The sequence below is a fragment of the Lolium rigidum genome, chromosome 5, assembly GCF_022539505.1.
Source record: "Lolium rigidum isolate FL_2022 chromosome 5, APGP_CSIRO_Lrig_0.1, whole genome shotgun sequence".
Lineage (NCBI taxonomy): Eukaryota > Viridiplantae > Streptophyta > Magnoliopsida > Poales > Poaceae > Lolium > Lolium rigidum.
The window spans coordinates 22,250,190-22,266,463 of record NC_061512.1 but is presented as its reverse complement, the minus strand read 5'-3'; the positions used below and the strand labels follow the sequence as shown (position 1 = coordinate 22,266,463).

The 16,274-nt window shown below is 42.8% G+C and overlaps 1 protein-coding gene and 1 long non-coding RNA gene across 2 annotated transcripts; both read right to left on the bottom strand.

Moving 5' to 3' along the window:
* Positions 1–2,767: 2,767 nt before the first annotated feature.
* LOC124655716 (zinc finger BED domain-containing protein RICESLEEPER 2-like) lies at positions 2,768–6,963 on the bottom strand. Its single transcript, XM_047194568.1, has 3 exons — positions 6,799–6,963; positions 3,385–4,814; positions 2,768–3,299 (listed from the first exon to the last, which is right to left on the bottom strand). Exons 1-3 carry the CDS (start codon positions 6,961–6,963, stop codon positions 2,768–2,770), a joined length of 2,127 nt encoding a protein of 708 aa, XP_047050524.1.
* A 4,325-nt stretch (positions 6,964–11,288) lies between these two features.
* On the bottom strand, positions 11,289–12,364 carry LOC124653814. Its single transcript, XR_006988028.1, has 3 exons — positions 12,312–12,364; positions 11,667–12,224; positions 11,289–11,585 (listed from the first exon to the last, which is right to left on the bottom strand). It is a non-coding gene; the product is annotated as an uncharacterized LOC124653814 (long non-coding RNA).
* Positions 12,365–16,274: the final 3,910 nt, after the last annotated feature.

Sequence of the window (16,274 nt, the reverse complement as noted above, 5' to 3'; positions counted from 1 at the left end):
TGTAAGGATGACCACACCATGCGCACCCCGCGGTGTTTCTATGTAATGGCCTATCTCAGCTGCCCTTCTTTGTATCGATTTTTGTGTGTACTTTTTCGCTATGCTTTTCTAATTTAGATCTATTTATATGAACACAAAAATTATTAGCTTACTGTATTGACCAAACAGACAAAGAAAGTTCAGAACATAATAATCAATTTCTTTGGCTCAACAGGAAGAATTGGGAACTGATCAATACAGTTAGTTAGTACAGACAAATGAAATTTCTGGTTTGCACGGAATGAGCACTGATTACCTCAATGTAATTGTAGAACCAACATGATGTTTGGTCAATTCACTTCGGCGTCTACTCAAAATAGCTCTATATATTCAGTGTTGGAGTGAATTGGCGGATCTATAGCTATGCTAGGTGCAAGGTACAAATCGAGTGAAATCATAATAAGAGAAAAAGAATGCACATTAGGCATCTGTAGGATTTTTTGGGAACTTTTCTTGGCTGCACTTTGTGTTCTCCAAATTCTTAAAAGGTTCAGTTCGACATCTGTAGGATTTATGCGGTTACAATGCCGATATGTTAAATAATCCTTTTGTAGCTTTTGAACTCCATAAACTTAAGGGACGGCTCATAGTAACTTAATTTCGGCTCATAGGGACGACTCCATAAACCACACAGATGCACAACATTGTTATCTTGTTATTGCGTTTAGTATTATCATGTTGTAATTAATACATTATGATATCTATTTATTTTAACGTAGTGAGTTGTGAATTATATATGTGCATTGAGAAATTAAATTTCAGGACCCGTAGCAACGCACGGGCATTTGTACTAGTAATAGTAAATGCACCCCATAGCGCTACTTTCATATATACGGTTGTTATTTAAAATCGGCTTATGAAAAACAAGAATGTGTGGTCTGCTTGTTATCGATACAATAAGGGCCGAATCTAAGGGTAGGCCTATGTTAAATTTTGAATTTAGTGTATCTTTGTATAAAATTTTGAAAAAGCCAATAACATCGGCGGTACCTTAACTTGTGGAGGACATGCGAGTTAGTCTCTTAACTTGCAAATGGACCATCTCCAAGAACCTTACGGTTTGTGTCGTGTCTGCGTTTAATCGTTTGGGGGGGAGGGGGGGCAAAGGAGTCGAGCTTACGGTATGTTTGCCAAATGGATTCAATGGCCCTCTATTTTCTTCAACCATTAACAAATTAGACCCACATGTCATAGATTCTAATTGCTTATTCTCTCTCAGTATATCACAAGTACCTTGGCATGGCCTAGCCTAGCCTGGAAATAGGGCTTGGTCAACCTGACCATGCCCATGGGCCTAGTCCTAAATTTTAAGCCCAAACGTTAGGCCGGGCCTGAGCCTCAAATATGTGTATTTAATGAACAGGTTCGACGGGCTTTTCCAGTGATGGCCTAGGCTTAGGCCGCGATCAGGCCTGGGCCTAAGTTTCTGTTGTGGGCTTTCTCCGGCCTGGCCTAACCCGAGTTTTGCCTAGGTATAAACACAGTAATTTTAGCCAAAATTTGCATGAAATAGAAATAGTTAGCCAACTTTTACATGATGCATAAAAGTACAACATTACCAACTAAATAAAATACTATTCTTCCATTTGAAATGTAAGATGTTTTATGTGCTTACAAAATAGAGTAGATACAGTGAGTGAACCTATATACGAAAAATAGACTAGATACGAGGGAGTACTTGTCTTCCATAATGTAGCATGTTTTGTCAAACTAATTTAGTTTGCCAAAACGTACAAGCTACCAATTTCTCCCTCCCCTGTCCTGGCTACGTCTACGGCTGGCCTCTCCAGCGGGCTGGAGTTGAGCGGCGGCGGAGTCCCACCGAGATGAACGTCGCGTTACACCCACACAGATCAACGCCAGGGGCAAGACGTTAAGCTATGTCAGACCTCTGATCAGAACTGCAAAATGACCTAAATACATGCATCTCCAGGACTAACATCTGATAGCTAACTGAAGTGGGCAGCAAACTGTGTCGACAAAATTAACGTGCTGATGGATGCCGCTGCCTGCGTAGCCCACGCAACCCAGAAACAAACATTTAACAGGTAATGCTATTCAGCGAAATACAGCAGCATACTACTCTATACTCGACACTCACAGAAAGTAAGCAAACAAACAAAAAGAGAAAGTACGAGACTGAGCAAACTGGGAAAGCAAAAAAAACATCCTTCCTTCATCTTCAGCAGCACAAGTTTGGCCGGTTCAGGCCCCAGATCGAACATAAAACATTGGGTAGCCCAAGCAGCCGGCTGGGTCAAGAAATGAAACAAATCATTTTGCAGATGAAGTCCGCATACTACGAACACAATTACGGATGCACAGCCCAAAAGTGCAAGCAGTTTCATTTCCAGAGTTGAAGTTCTAAAATATATGATACGCCAATATATATAACGGATTTAGAGTCAAACTGTCAACAGAGTTCAAGGAGAGTCCAGCTTCCAACACTAGAGGATTATATAGAACATCGAAATTCTGAACCGTCATGTGCCATAATTTGGTAATTACAAGAGTTTCGATACGTCGCCATGGCTCCATCCAATCATTCTTCGAAGCATCAACGCCGCTCTGAGTCAGCAGATGCTTGCTGCTGGAAGTTGGACCTGGTTCCAAAGCATCAGTTGCAAGTAAGATGCCTAAATGACAACAAAACTGATAATGCAAAAGGAAAGTAGTAGTGAAAATGACACATTGATATTGTACACAGAATTTATTACCTTGAGTTCACTCAACTCTTTGCGTCATTCGATGGTTGACGAACCCAATCTTGTGCGCATATCAAACTTCGCACCACCAAAGGAGGCAAGGAGCTTCTAAACTCATCAAGAACACAACCACCGGTACTAAAAGCTGATTCACAAGAAACTGTTGACATGTGGATGGCCAATATATCACGAGCCATGCGCGAAAGTATTGGAAACTCGTGTGTTTTATATTTCCACCAAGTGAGAATGTCAAAACCTGAATACTGCCATTCAACCTCTTGAGAAATATACTTCTCTAATTCAGTTCTGCCATCTGCAGCAGCTGCAGCTTTCCTTTCCTTTTGGTATAAATACAGGTAGTGTTTAAAACTTGATTCACTACAACTAGGTTCTGTTTCTGAACCATCACCTTCGCTTCCAACTTGCTCATACAAGCACTTGTATTCTTCGAAAAGAGAGTGCAATGTCTGATTTACCTTCTCCAATACTTGTTCACCTCTAGTCTCACCATATGTCAATAAAACAAGTATCTTCAAACGTTCAGATTGTTTGGTCCTTCCATTAAGCAAGAGATCACACATTAGTATGGATTGGTAGATAAAATGAAGAAAAAGTGAAGAAATATTCAGATTGCCTGTACCTCGGATCAAGAATAGCAGCAACAAATATCAACATGTTCATCTCTTCAGGATCCCCCCAATACTTAATGTATTTCTCCTTCAACTTAATAGCAACAGGTTTGAAGGTATTATCATCATCGCCGTCACAGAAACGTGTCAACAGCTCGTTTATAGCGGCAACATTTTGAAACAACATGTGGGAATAAACATGCTTAGCCTCTGAAACTCCACATGTGAGTCTGTATAAATGTTTCAGAAATTTGGTAAATTTACGAGCATGCTCCCAATCTGTGTGTTGTGGAACCCCATTACTCTCCCCCAACTCTGTCTTGTAGGCAGGATCTTTAAGCAGAAAACTTTCAAATGCCTCCTCAAACTTTTCAGCCATATCTAACATAACATATGTTGAGTTCCATCTGGCACACACATCAAGACACAATACCTCACTGCTCTCCACCTTGCTGCCTTTAACACATTTGTTGAAAGCGCTCATTCTTGAAATGGAGCTTTTAACATATTTCACAGCATCACGGATGCGAGAGACGGAAGGAGAAATTGCCTCCAAGCAATCCTGAACCACAAGATTAACAATATGAGCCGAGCATCTCATGTGAAGATATTTTCCTTGTGAAATGGTAGCACCCCGATTATTCAACGCTGTCCTCATGTACTCTATATCATCTGAGCTTGCATCTTCCATGGTAATAGCAGTGACGTTCTCAATACCCCAGTCAAGCAAGCATGAATCAAGTGCCTTGGCCATGTCTCCCCCCTTGTGGCTGTCTAGCAAACAGAAGTTCAGTGCCTTGTGGTGAAGTGTCCACTCGCTGTCAATGTACCGGGCTGTGAGGCGCATGTACTTCTGAAGCCTTGAAGACGTCCACTTTCTGACGGAGAGGCTAACCCTTTGAGGAGATTCCTGAAACAAGTTCTTCAGCTTTGCTTTCTCATCTTCATAAACGCGGAGAACATCTTTGCATACTGTTTTCCTGGGAGGAGCGCTGAACCGAGCGCAAACTTTGGACGTGAAGCGGCTAAAACCCGGGTGCTGCGAAAACACAAGCGGGTGCTCATCTTCAATAACCAAACGCGCAAGAGCCGTCCTAGCTTCTTGCGCATTGTATTTCCAGGGAACTATGGTGGGGCCATATGGGTCATCAGGATCACGTCGAACAAAATACTGAGTTTGGTTGCTTTCTGAATTCTTCCTACACCATTTGGCATGAGAGACCAGCGAGGAGGTACCATTCTTTTTCAAGCCGAAGGAAAGGACATCGGAGCAGTACTTGCATATAGCCTTGTTGGGGTCATCTTCCATCCGTTTGTACTGCTCCCAGATATCTGGGCTGGGACTGGGACTCATCCGTTTCCTCTTTCGCTTGTTTGGCCCGACGGATTCGTCGCTGTGGAATGACCCGGCGGGAGGCGCTGTATTGCCAGATTCGGACATCTGAAATTTTGCCCGGATAGTGTACAGAAAACAAGAATGAGCATCGGGGCATACAGAAAGAATCAGGAATGGAAGATAGGGAAGGAGATTACATCGGAACACCCTGGGTTCACTCCGCCGCCGCCGCCACTCCTGCTGACCGAAATGGGCAGGTCAATCGGTGAAAGTAACTAGCCGGTGGCTCGGCTTGCCGTCGCACCGGGAGATCGGGGGGCTGCGGGTGAGAGAAGATGAGTAGGAGGACGAGGGCGACGGGGTGAAGTAGGCTGAGGATGGGCGAGTGCTAGGCTGAGGATGGGCGACGGCCGCAGATGAGGGGAGAACTAGGGTTTATTCGTTCATCCGTTTCCCCCAAAACTGGAGCATGTGTAGCAAACCATATGCTCCCGGTTTTTTAAATAAATTTTAAACATAGTTTAAAATGTCAATAGTTTCTAAGCAAAAAAAATTGACGCATACCTCTTGACATTATGTGTTCTCATAAAGTAGTTTTCGGGAAACCAGCATTTTTTTTGTAATCGTAGGTGTACAAAATCCAATCTCACGAGACATTTCTTTTTCTTTTTCACACATGACACAAAAAAATACCAATTTTCAACGAAACTTAGGGTGCATATATACAATGTCGACATATATGCGTCAAATTTTTGTTCATAACTTTTTTTTGGCATTTTGAAATGTTTTCTCGGATACAAGACTCTCAAGTTCAAAAGTGGTATTCCGTTATATCCCGGCCTTCAGCAGCATCTCAAGAAGGTCTCATAATTTTTAACCTGTAAAAACAAGAGTAGAGGGCACCGAATACAAGCTCACGCAGACCAGATCCCTTATGTATGAACTGAAATACTCGAAATCAAATTTCACGGGAGAATCCAACCATCGAGTTCATCGCAAGATCAAGTTCATTAGTACATTTCAATTCGATTTACGACATACATTACAAAATCAATACGATTATACCTAAATCTACGCGGCCACTAACCTATTTACCAAAAATCGGCCCCGAGATACCTCACCGGGGCATGTGGGCGCGGTGGCTGACTTGACACGACGAGAGTAGCCTCCCGCTGCAGCTCCTCGTATGAGCGGATCTAGTAGAGACCCAACGCGTGTCTTCCTCCTCGCGCTGCTTCGCCTTTGTCGTCTCCTGCATCGAGATGCATCGGAGATCCTCGAGGGTCGCCGCCTCGGCTTCGTCCTTGTCAACAAAGTTCGCATCGTCAAAGGCCTTCACCGGGGGGCACCCTACTCCTCTTCGACCAACCAATCACTAATGGCGTAGTTATGCTCCTAGATTTTCTCGATCCTTCCGTAGTATCTATTCTTTACGTCAGCCATATAGGATTACATCGTTACCACTGAGTTCTTATAATCCCTATTTTTGTCTTTTTCCTCTGTGTAGAATGTGTAGTCGTTGATATCGTACACTTGGTAAGTCATGAGGTTGCGCGTTGGGCCTTATGACAAGGCCAATAATAATTCGTCCTCACAGGTCATTGGGGGGATTAGCACCAATCCTACCTTTGAACCAGCGCGTGAAAGAGCAGTTGTGCTCTCTGAATATTTCTGCTTCCGTTATCGGCTTGCCACAGTTCGCGATTATGGTTTGTGCTATGTTAATTAAGGATCGACCAAATCAATGTGTTGTAGCGCTACTAAGATGGTCCTGTCAAAGTTGGGTCAAAGTAGGCAGTCCGACCAAACAAGTCCATGTGCATTTCCCTCCTTCTATTTTTTGTGGGCTACTCCCTAGAACTTGCAAAGGTGCTTGTTTTTGGCCAAACCAGTCTAGATCATTAATGCAGAAAGAGATGCACTCTTCGGTGAGCTATCCCTACACGATGCTTTCATCCGAAGGTGACATGATACGAACCGTATCCTTTATTGACCACATTCATTTCATTCATTTGAACGACATCATGTTTTGCAGGAATGCCGGCTCGAGATTAGTGATATCATCCACGATATGGACCAGCAGATGGACCATAACGTCAAAAAATGCAGGTGGGAAGTACATCTCAAACTCGGATAGGATCACGACGATCTCTTCCTTCAGCCTTCCGAGTTTTTTCACGCTGATCGACTTCCAATTGATGACGTCGAAAAATTTACATATACCAGTCAGCGTTGCAAGGACGTGCTCATCCATTATCCCTTGGATTGCATACAGAAGTATTTGCGACAGTCATGAGACTCCATCCCGCTGAAGTTTTGTTTCTTCGGGTCCAGGTGCCTACTTATCAGCCACGAGTAACCGAAGAGCAATTTGACTCCTAGAAAGCACTTGCTAAATTGATCAAGCTCTGCCAGATTTTTCGGGGAGGCTGTAAGGGAGCTGCTGGATCCGATTTTTCCCTCTCTCTCCCCTATATATCCTATAGGGGGTGGTTTTGGGTACCTGGACCTGCTCTTAGATGACATAAAACTTCGGCTCTGATATTTTCGATAGTTAATGAAGCTACATTAATCCCGATCAAAATTTCCCCGGACCTCCCAAATGGGGGTAAACAATACCACTGAAAATCTTGACCTGGATAAGAGCATCTTCAGTCGCGTCCCCCAAAGGGATTTGGGGCGCGCCGGACAAAAAAACAATCCCAACTGCGTACCCCAAAGCCTTTTTTGTCCGGCATGGCCCGATACGGTGTCCGGCGCCCCGAGCCCGTCCCCTTCCCAAGGGGACGCTCCGGGCACGCCGGACACAACAAAAAGCGAGGCGGGCTCCCACCTGTCGGCGACTATTTCCATAACCGTTGGTTCGCGCCTTTTATTTCTCGTCACGCCTTCCCTCCCGCGCCTCCCACGCCTCCGCTACCGCTGGATTTGCCGGCTGTTTCGATGGCTGATCTATTCTGAGAGTCGGCACTATCGTCGCGGCTAGCACTCTCATCGGCCGTTTTGCCGCCGCCGCTTCGCCAGCGCACCCCAGAACGCGGCGTCAAATCCGCCCCACCTCCACGCACACAAGGTGTTCGACGACTTGCCAGGTAGGCGCGATTGTCCGCTGTTCGTTGTCTCGTCTGCCGCGGCACAATTTTAACCATTGCTTTTGCTTCAGACATGGATAGCGACGACAAGATGCTTGTCCGACTGCTGGAGGACGAGTAAGCCTTCGACGGCGACATCCGGGAGCATTTGCTGATCATCGCGTCCCTCCAGGAAATGATTGACACCGAGGCGGAAAAGCTGAAGAGGCCGCGCCGCGGAGGATCAAAGTCGTGGAGAAAGAAGTTGAAGCCCCGGCAGAGGATGGAGGGGCATACCATGCTGCACAACGACTACTTCGCAGATGAGGCAACACAAGCCGACAATTTTCAGCGCCGGTATAGGATGAGCAAGGGTTTGTTCATGAATATCCTCCACAGCGTTCGAGAGTTCGACCCCTACTTCAAGCTCAAGCACGAAGCTATAGGCGTTGCCGGGTTCTCGTCGATTCAGAAGTGCACCGCCGCCATGAGAATGCTTGCATACGGAGCACCTGCTGATACACAGGATGACTACCTCCGCATGAGTGAGTCTATTGCCATTGAATGCATGTACAAGTTTTGCCGAGCTGTGGTGGGAAAGTTTGGCAATAATACTTGAGAGGGCCAACTGAGGAAGAGCCTGCAAGGATCATGGCACAAAATGCTGCCAGAGGATTCTCTAGAATGCTTGGAAGCATCGATTGCATGCACTGGTCATGAAAGAACTGCTCGTTTGGCTGGCAAGGTATATACAAAGGGCGTCATGGATATTGCAGTGTGGTGTTTGAAGCTATGGCAGATTATGACATGTGGATTTGGCATTCTTTCTTTGGCATGGCGGGATCACACAATGACATCAACGTGTTGCAGCAGTCTCCGGGTTCAGGAGACTAGTGGAAGGGCATGCTCCACCATGCAACTATGAGACCAATGGCCACCAATATACCAAAGGCTATTACATAGCCGATGGTATATATACAAAATGGGCCACTTTTGTCAAAACAATCTCGGCTCCATCATGTTAGAAGAATTGCCACTTTGCTGCGCGACAGGAGGCTTGCAGGAAGGATGTCGAGCGGGCATTTGGTGTGCTTCAAGCTCAATTTGCAATTGTCTGATACCCTACTCTAAGCTGGTCTCACGACCCAATGTGGGAGGTGATGCAGGCTTATGTGATCATGCACAACATGATCATCGAGGATGACCGCAATAATCATGCTAGGATACATGTTGGTCCCTATGAATGCCAGAGCCTCTTGCGGAGGTTGATCATGAGTTTCCTGCAGATTTTGCTGATTTCCTCGCCATGCACACAGAGATCCGCGACAACAATGTTCATGATCAACTTCAAGCTGATCTCGTTGAACATATGTGGAGGATCAAAGGATTATCAGCAAATGCCGTGGCACCTTGATCTAGCCCTATTTATTATATTTGTTTAGTTGTTTTATCGTTTGTTGTATTTTAATTTGAAAACAATCTCAGTAAACATATTTATTTATATGCTATATTTAATAAATGGTTGTGTTTTCGAAAACCCTATAAAAAAGTTTGGTGGCGGCGTTTGGGGGATGCGACATCTCCCAAACGCGGCACAAACAAAACACATTCCCTAAACGCTCGATCCGACGCCCATTGGGGGACGCGGCTGGAGATGCTCCAAGTGGTTCAGAAAGGGAGCTGAAAAGCTTTTCTAAGATGGAAAAGAAATCAAGCTTGTGCTCTCTAATAGTTTCGTGCACAAAAATGTGTTTTGCATGACCCTAGCGCATTGAGTTTGGCTTTGTGAGTATTCTCCATCTTACCTAGCATGGCTAGGTTAAACCCATGCCACCTGCCTTTTTGGTTGTGTTATTTCTTCCCATTTTCCCCATCGCATTCTCTGTTTGTCTGCATCTCGTACCCACCCTACCCACCCGTACTTTTGCATTGAAGTTGTCGTCTCCTGCAAGTGTTTTTTTTTTGAAAGACTGAAGCGACTCATGGAATAAGTGGGGATCGCTTGCATAACAGCCTTCGACTGGTCATAGTGGGAAGTAACTTAGACTAGTAACATATGTCATGTTACTAGTCTAGGTTACTACCTTTATAGTGGGTAGTAATTTATATGTGGTGTCATGCATTGTATCGTTTATTATGTTGTAGACTCATCTTGCCTTGAGATGTGTGATGTTATGGTAACATAGCTAGTTACCATCTTACTCTATTTCTTCATTTATTAGCATGTCATGTCACCAAAATGCCTTGAGATGTGTGAGATTAGTCATAGTGGGGAGTAACATAGAGTAGTATCATACACATGTTACTACTCTATGTTACCACCTCCATAGTGGTTAATAACATATGCGTGGTGTCATGCAAAGCCATATTAATTAGGTTGTAGACTCATTTTGTTTTGAGAAACGTGATGTTATGGTAACATAGCTAGTTACCACAATGCTCTCTTTCCTCAATTAATGACATGCCATGTTATCAAAATGCTTAGTTGGCATTACATGTAGTTTTATGTTAGGCTGGTCATAGTGCATAGTATCATATAGTAGTATCATGCATATGATACTTGTCTATGATACTATCTCTATAGTGGGTGGTATTATAGAGTAGTATCATAAACATCTAAATTTATTGTTTTGTAGAATCTCAATGTAAATCAATGTACAAGATCTACTTGGCATTTACTTTTCTCGTAAGGTGCGCTATGATACAGTATCCACCTATGTTACTCTAATCATATCTCTCCTCCTTAATTACATGCCACATCATCTTTTTTGTGGGCCTAGTATGCATGATACTACCTATGATACTAGCACTATGGCCAGCCTTACTACTCAAGTTACTTCCACTATGAGTAGTCTGATGTTACTAGCTATGTTACTCCCACTATGAGCAGTCTTCATCAGAACTTCACGTCCAGCTGAACTCAACATTCTTTCAGACAAGCCATCTCTTTCAAACAAGCCATCTGCTAAATTATGTATCCTTGTTGTCGACGTCTTTTACCTGAAAATTTAAGGCCACGGTCATGGTCGCAATCGCTAATGATGCCCATGACAGCTTGTTGACTCTGGCTTTTGCTTTGGTCAAGGCGAGAACAAAGATAAGTGGCAACGGTTCACTCATCCAGGATGAGTCATCCTGAAATGTTCTACATGCATCATATCGAGCTGTGCACCAGTACTCGCAAAAAAAAAAAAAAAAAAAAAAAAACCTGGCTGCGTTAGACCCACACAGATCAACGCTAGGACAAGGAAACATTTAACCGGTAATGCTATTCAGCGGAATAAAGCACCATACTAATCTATACTTGACACTCAGAGCCTCAGAGCAAGTAAAGAAAAGAAAGCACGACACTGAGCAAATTAGGAAAGCAAAAAAAATCTTTTCTTCAACTTCAGCAGCACACGTTCAAGCCAGTTCAGGACCCAATCGATCATAAAACATTGGCTAGCCCAAGCAGCACTAGCACACATTAAAACAGATCAAGACAAGATAAATGGTGCAAAAGTGCAAGCAGTTTCATTTCCAAAGTTGAAGTTCTAAAATATATGATGCCCCAGTTTATGTATAACAGATTTAGAGTCAAACTTTCAACTAAGTTCAAGAAAAGTCCAGCTTCCAACGCTAGAGGATTATATAGCACATCCAAATTCTGAGCTATCGTGTACCATAATTACAAAAGTTCCAACACATATTCATGGCGCCATTCGATCATTCTTCAAGCATCGGTGCCACTCTGAGTCAGCAGATGGTTGCTGTTGGAAGTTGGAACTGGTTCCAAAACATCAGTTGCATTGTAGTACGATGCCTAATGACAAAAAAAATGATAATGCAAAAGGTAACTAACAGTGAAAATGATGCATTGAATATTTACACAGAATTTTATTACCTTTAATTCACTCAACTCTTCGCGCCATTCGACGGTTGACGAACGCAATCTTGTGCACATATCAAACTTTGCACCACCAAAGGAGGCAACGAGCTTCTAAAATCGTCAAGAACACAACCGCCCGTACTAAAAGCTGATTCACAAGAAACTGTTGACATGTGGATGGCCAATATATCACGAGCCATGCGCGAAAGTATTGGAAACAGGTGTCTTCTATATTTCCACCAAAGGAGAATGTCAAAATCATCATCGTCACATACAACCTCTTCAGAAATATACCTCTCTAATTCAGTTCTGCCATCAGCAGCAGCTGCAGCAGCTGCAGCTTTTCTTTCCTTTTCTTGCCATAAATAAAAGAAGTAATTAACCTTTGATCTGCGACTACAACTAGGTTGTGTTTCTGAGCCATCACCTTGGCTTCCAACTTGCTCATACATACACTTGTATTCTTCAAAAAGAGAGTGCAATGTCTCATTTGCCTTCTTCAATACTTGTTCACCTCTAGTCTCACCATATGTCAATAAAACAGGTACCTTCAAATGTTCAGATTGCTTGTTCCTTCCATTGAGCAAGAGAACAAACATTAGTATGGATTGGTAGATAAAATGAAGAAAAAAGTGGAACAAATATTCAGATTGCTTGTACCTCGGATCAAGAATAGCAGCAACAAATATCAACATGTTCATCTCTTCAGGATCCCCCAATACTTAATGTATTTCTCCTTCAACTTAATAGCAACAGGTTTGAAGGTATTATCATCGCCGTCACAGAAACCTATCAACCGCTGGTTTATACCAGCAACATGTCGAAATAACATGTGGGAATAAACATCCTCAGTTTCTGAAACGCTACATGTGAGTCTGTACAAATGTTTCAGAAATTTGGTAAATTTACGAGCATGCATCCAATCTGTGTGTTGTGGAACCCCATTACCCTCCCCCAGCTCTGTCTTGTAGTCAGGATCTTTAAGTAGAAAACTCTCAAATGCCTCCTCAAACCTTTCAGCCCTATCTAACATAACATATGTTGAGTTCCATATGGTACACACATCAAGACACAACAACTCACTGCTATCTACCTTTCTGTATTGCACACATTTGTTGAAAGCGCTCATTCTTGAAGTGGAGCTTTTAACATATTTCACAGCATCACGGATACGAGAGACAGAAGGAGAAATTGCCTCCAAGCAATCTTGAACCACGAGATTAACAATATGAGCCGAGCATCTCATGTGAAGATATCTACCTTGTAAAATGCTCGCACCCCGATTTTTCAAAGCTGTCCTAATGTACTCTATAGCCAGATCATTTGAGCTTGCATCTTCCATAGTAATAGCAGTGACGTTCTCAATACCACAGTCAAGCAAGCATGAATCGAGTGCTTTGGCCATGTCTTCCCCCTTGTGGCTGTCTAGTAAACAGAAGTTGAGTATTTTGTGGTTAAGTTTCCACTTGCTGTCAATGTAATGGGCTGTGAGATGCATGTACTTCTGAAGCCTTGAAGATGTCCACGTTCTGACGGAGAGGCTAACCCTTTGATGAGATTCCTGAAAGAAGCTCTTTACCTTTGCTTTCTCATCTTCATAAACGCAGAGAACATCTTTGCATACTGTTTTCCTGGGAGGAACGCTAAACCGAGTGCAAATCTTGGACGTGAAGCCGCTAAAACCTCGGTGTTGTGAAAACACAAGTGGATCTTCAATAATCAGACGGGCCAAAGCTGTCCTAGCTTCTCGAGCATTGTATTTCCAACGAAATAGGGTGGTGCGGGATGGGTCATCAGGATCAGGTCGATCAAAACATTGAGTTTCATTGCTGTCAGAATTCTGCGTACACCATTTTGCATGAGAGACCAGCGAGGAGGCGCCGTTCTTTTTTAAATGGCAGGAAAGCACATCAGAGCAGTACTTGCATATAGCCTTGTTGGGATCATCTTTCATCCGTTTGTATTGCTCCCAGATATCTGAGCTGGGACTCATCTGTTTCCTCTTAAGCTTGTTTGGTCTGACGGATTCGTCACTGTGCAATGGCGCAGCAGGAGGCGGCATAGTGCCAGATTCAGACATCTGAAAATTTACCCGGATAGTAGAAAACACGATTAGCATCAGGGCATAAAGAAAGAATGAGCAACGGAAGATAGGGAAGGAGATTACATTGAAGATCCTGTGTTCACTCCACCGCCGCTCCTGCTGACCAAAATGGGCAGGTCAATAGGTGAAAGTAACTAGCTGGTGGCTCTGCTGCTTGGCTTGCCTTGGGGTTGTCATCGCATCGGGAGATCAGGGCCTGCAGGCGGACAGAAGATGAGTAGGAACCGGCGAGGGCGGGGCTGAGTGGATGGGCGATGGCCACCAATCATAGTTTAAAAAACGGACCGGTGAGACTGCCGGTTCAGGTTTTTACCGGTTGGACCGCAGGTTCATCGGTTCACTATCAGGTTTTTTTAAGATACCAAAAATATATATCTTTACAGCAAGAGAAACCCCCATCGCATGTCGTATCTCTTTATTTCTTGTTTCTCAATTTGGAGTTCACAAAAACTCGCAATTAAAATCTCTATTTGGTTCGATTAGAAACGTACAAGAATTTCACAAGCAAGCAACAGATATCAGAGATGGAACATGATCATGTTTTGATTCACATTTTTTCTTCTCATGTCTTATGCTTCAGTAAAAATAACTTTAGAATGCTAGCTCGCAGGAAAAACATTGTTTTCTAAATAGTACAACTTCAAATTAACATAAATGCAAAAAATGAGATGAACATCTTGTATAAAAAAAATTCTTGTATCTTCAATGAAGCATTATTGTCCGTACAGTTATATTTTAGTAGTACAACTTCACTTATGCTGCAATATTAAGCTGTGAGCCGCTAGAAAGTTTGGCATATTTTTCAATATATGAGTGATGAGTCCACCAAATCCATTTTACCTCCATTTGCGGTTTGATCTCTACTAAGCAAGTAAGCATCTATGGATCTGTTATGAACAAGAAAACGAACATCAAAGATGTTCATCCTTTTTGACCTGGGCTACGGCGGGCTTACGCCATCCTGAACTCATATATCATCAAAACAAGGGTTTACATGGGATCATTACAAGGTAGGAGAAGAGAGAGGGGGGGGGGGGGGGAATATATATACTTTTTCCATTTAGTTAGTTTTTATTGAATCATATTGCACTCGAATATTTAGTTTCAATGACACAACTGAACACTATGTCAGTTAATTTTTCTTGCCATTGTGGCCAATCATATTATCTTTCAAGGAAAAGTGTGAACTCTAGATCTCAATTTCCATCATTGTTTTATAGAAGGATGCATAAATTTTTTATCAGAAGTGTAGAGAGCTCTCATGTCCTCTTTATCTCGAAACAAGGTGTCATGCCTTCTCTCTGCTAGCTATCTCTTGTTTTGTGTGTGGATCGCCCTACACTCCTGATGTTCAGTATTATGAGCTTACCAGGCATGTCTGTATACCACTTTGTTGAGTGTGAGCCTTTGTCATGATCCTTACTTGTTGTCCTTAACCCGTTCAAATAAATGATAGTTTTTTTTGGTTAAGTAAAGTCGTGATGAAATTTAATCAGTTATTGATGAAGCTTTGGCACTATTATCATCCCTATGATACTTCAAGACTTCAGATTTTTCATACTAGATTGGGGTAGCAAATTAGCAAAGTTCTTGATTGAAAAGCTTGCAGTATAGATTCTTAATTCCCTTCATGCAGAGTTTGTGACAGGTTTTATCTATGAACAGGCTATTCCATTAATGAAGTAACATACAAAATCCAGGTCTCAAAGGTTATTACAGTTACTATTATTGAATTAAATAAAGGAATATAGTAAGTAGAAGTGTAGGCAGTCCGGTGCATCAAGCTCCCGCTTTGCGCGGGTCCGGGGAAGGGTTTGAACACATTGGATCATTGTACGATAAGTAGGAGTGTAGAAGTGTCTGAATTCTGAATCAATTTCTAAAGCCTTCACCTATTTTGTTGTTTTTACCTGGTGGGTACAGTGAGTATTCTTTTTTTTTTGTCAACAAAGATACGTACCCATGGTCAGAATTTATATATGCAATTAGCTTTTATTTTCATACAAATTTAGAGTTGCGTACATGTTTAATTTTTTCAGTTGATTTGTTATTCAGAGTTAATCTGAACTTACTCTGAAGAATAGAATGTGTATCCCCACTTTTTAGTTCTTCTGCGAGTTAGATACAACAATTACCAGTCATGGATAAGTTGATCGGTAGCATTCAATGGATGCCAACATAGAGTGACAAATGTATGTTAGCAAGGAGGAGGCATCCGCCCCCTGATCAAGTTCAGCGGAGGTATGTGGCCGTTTCAACGCCAATGTTATTACCACGTCTGATGGCCACTCAGATCCATCCATGGACATGCTTGCCGTCACGAGCAACACTTTTTTTAGGATAAACGCGAGCAACACTTGATGCAACCTCAATAGGAGACACGAAGCCAGCCATGGCGAAGTTTGGCCGACGGTCTTGATGTTGAGTGTGAAGGTTTCATAGCAAAGGATCCACATGTATATCTTTTTGATCCATGTAAATACTATCTTGGCTATTATTTGAGTTGTCAAGCGAGATAC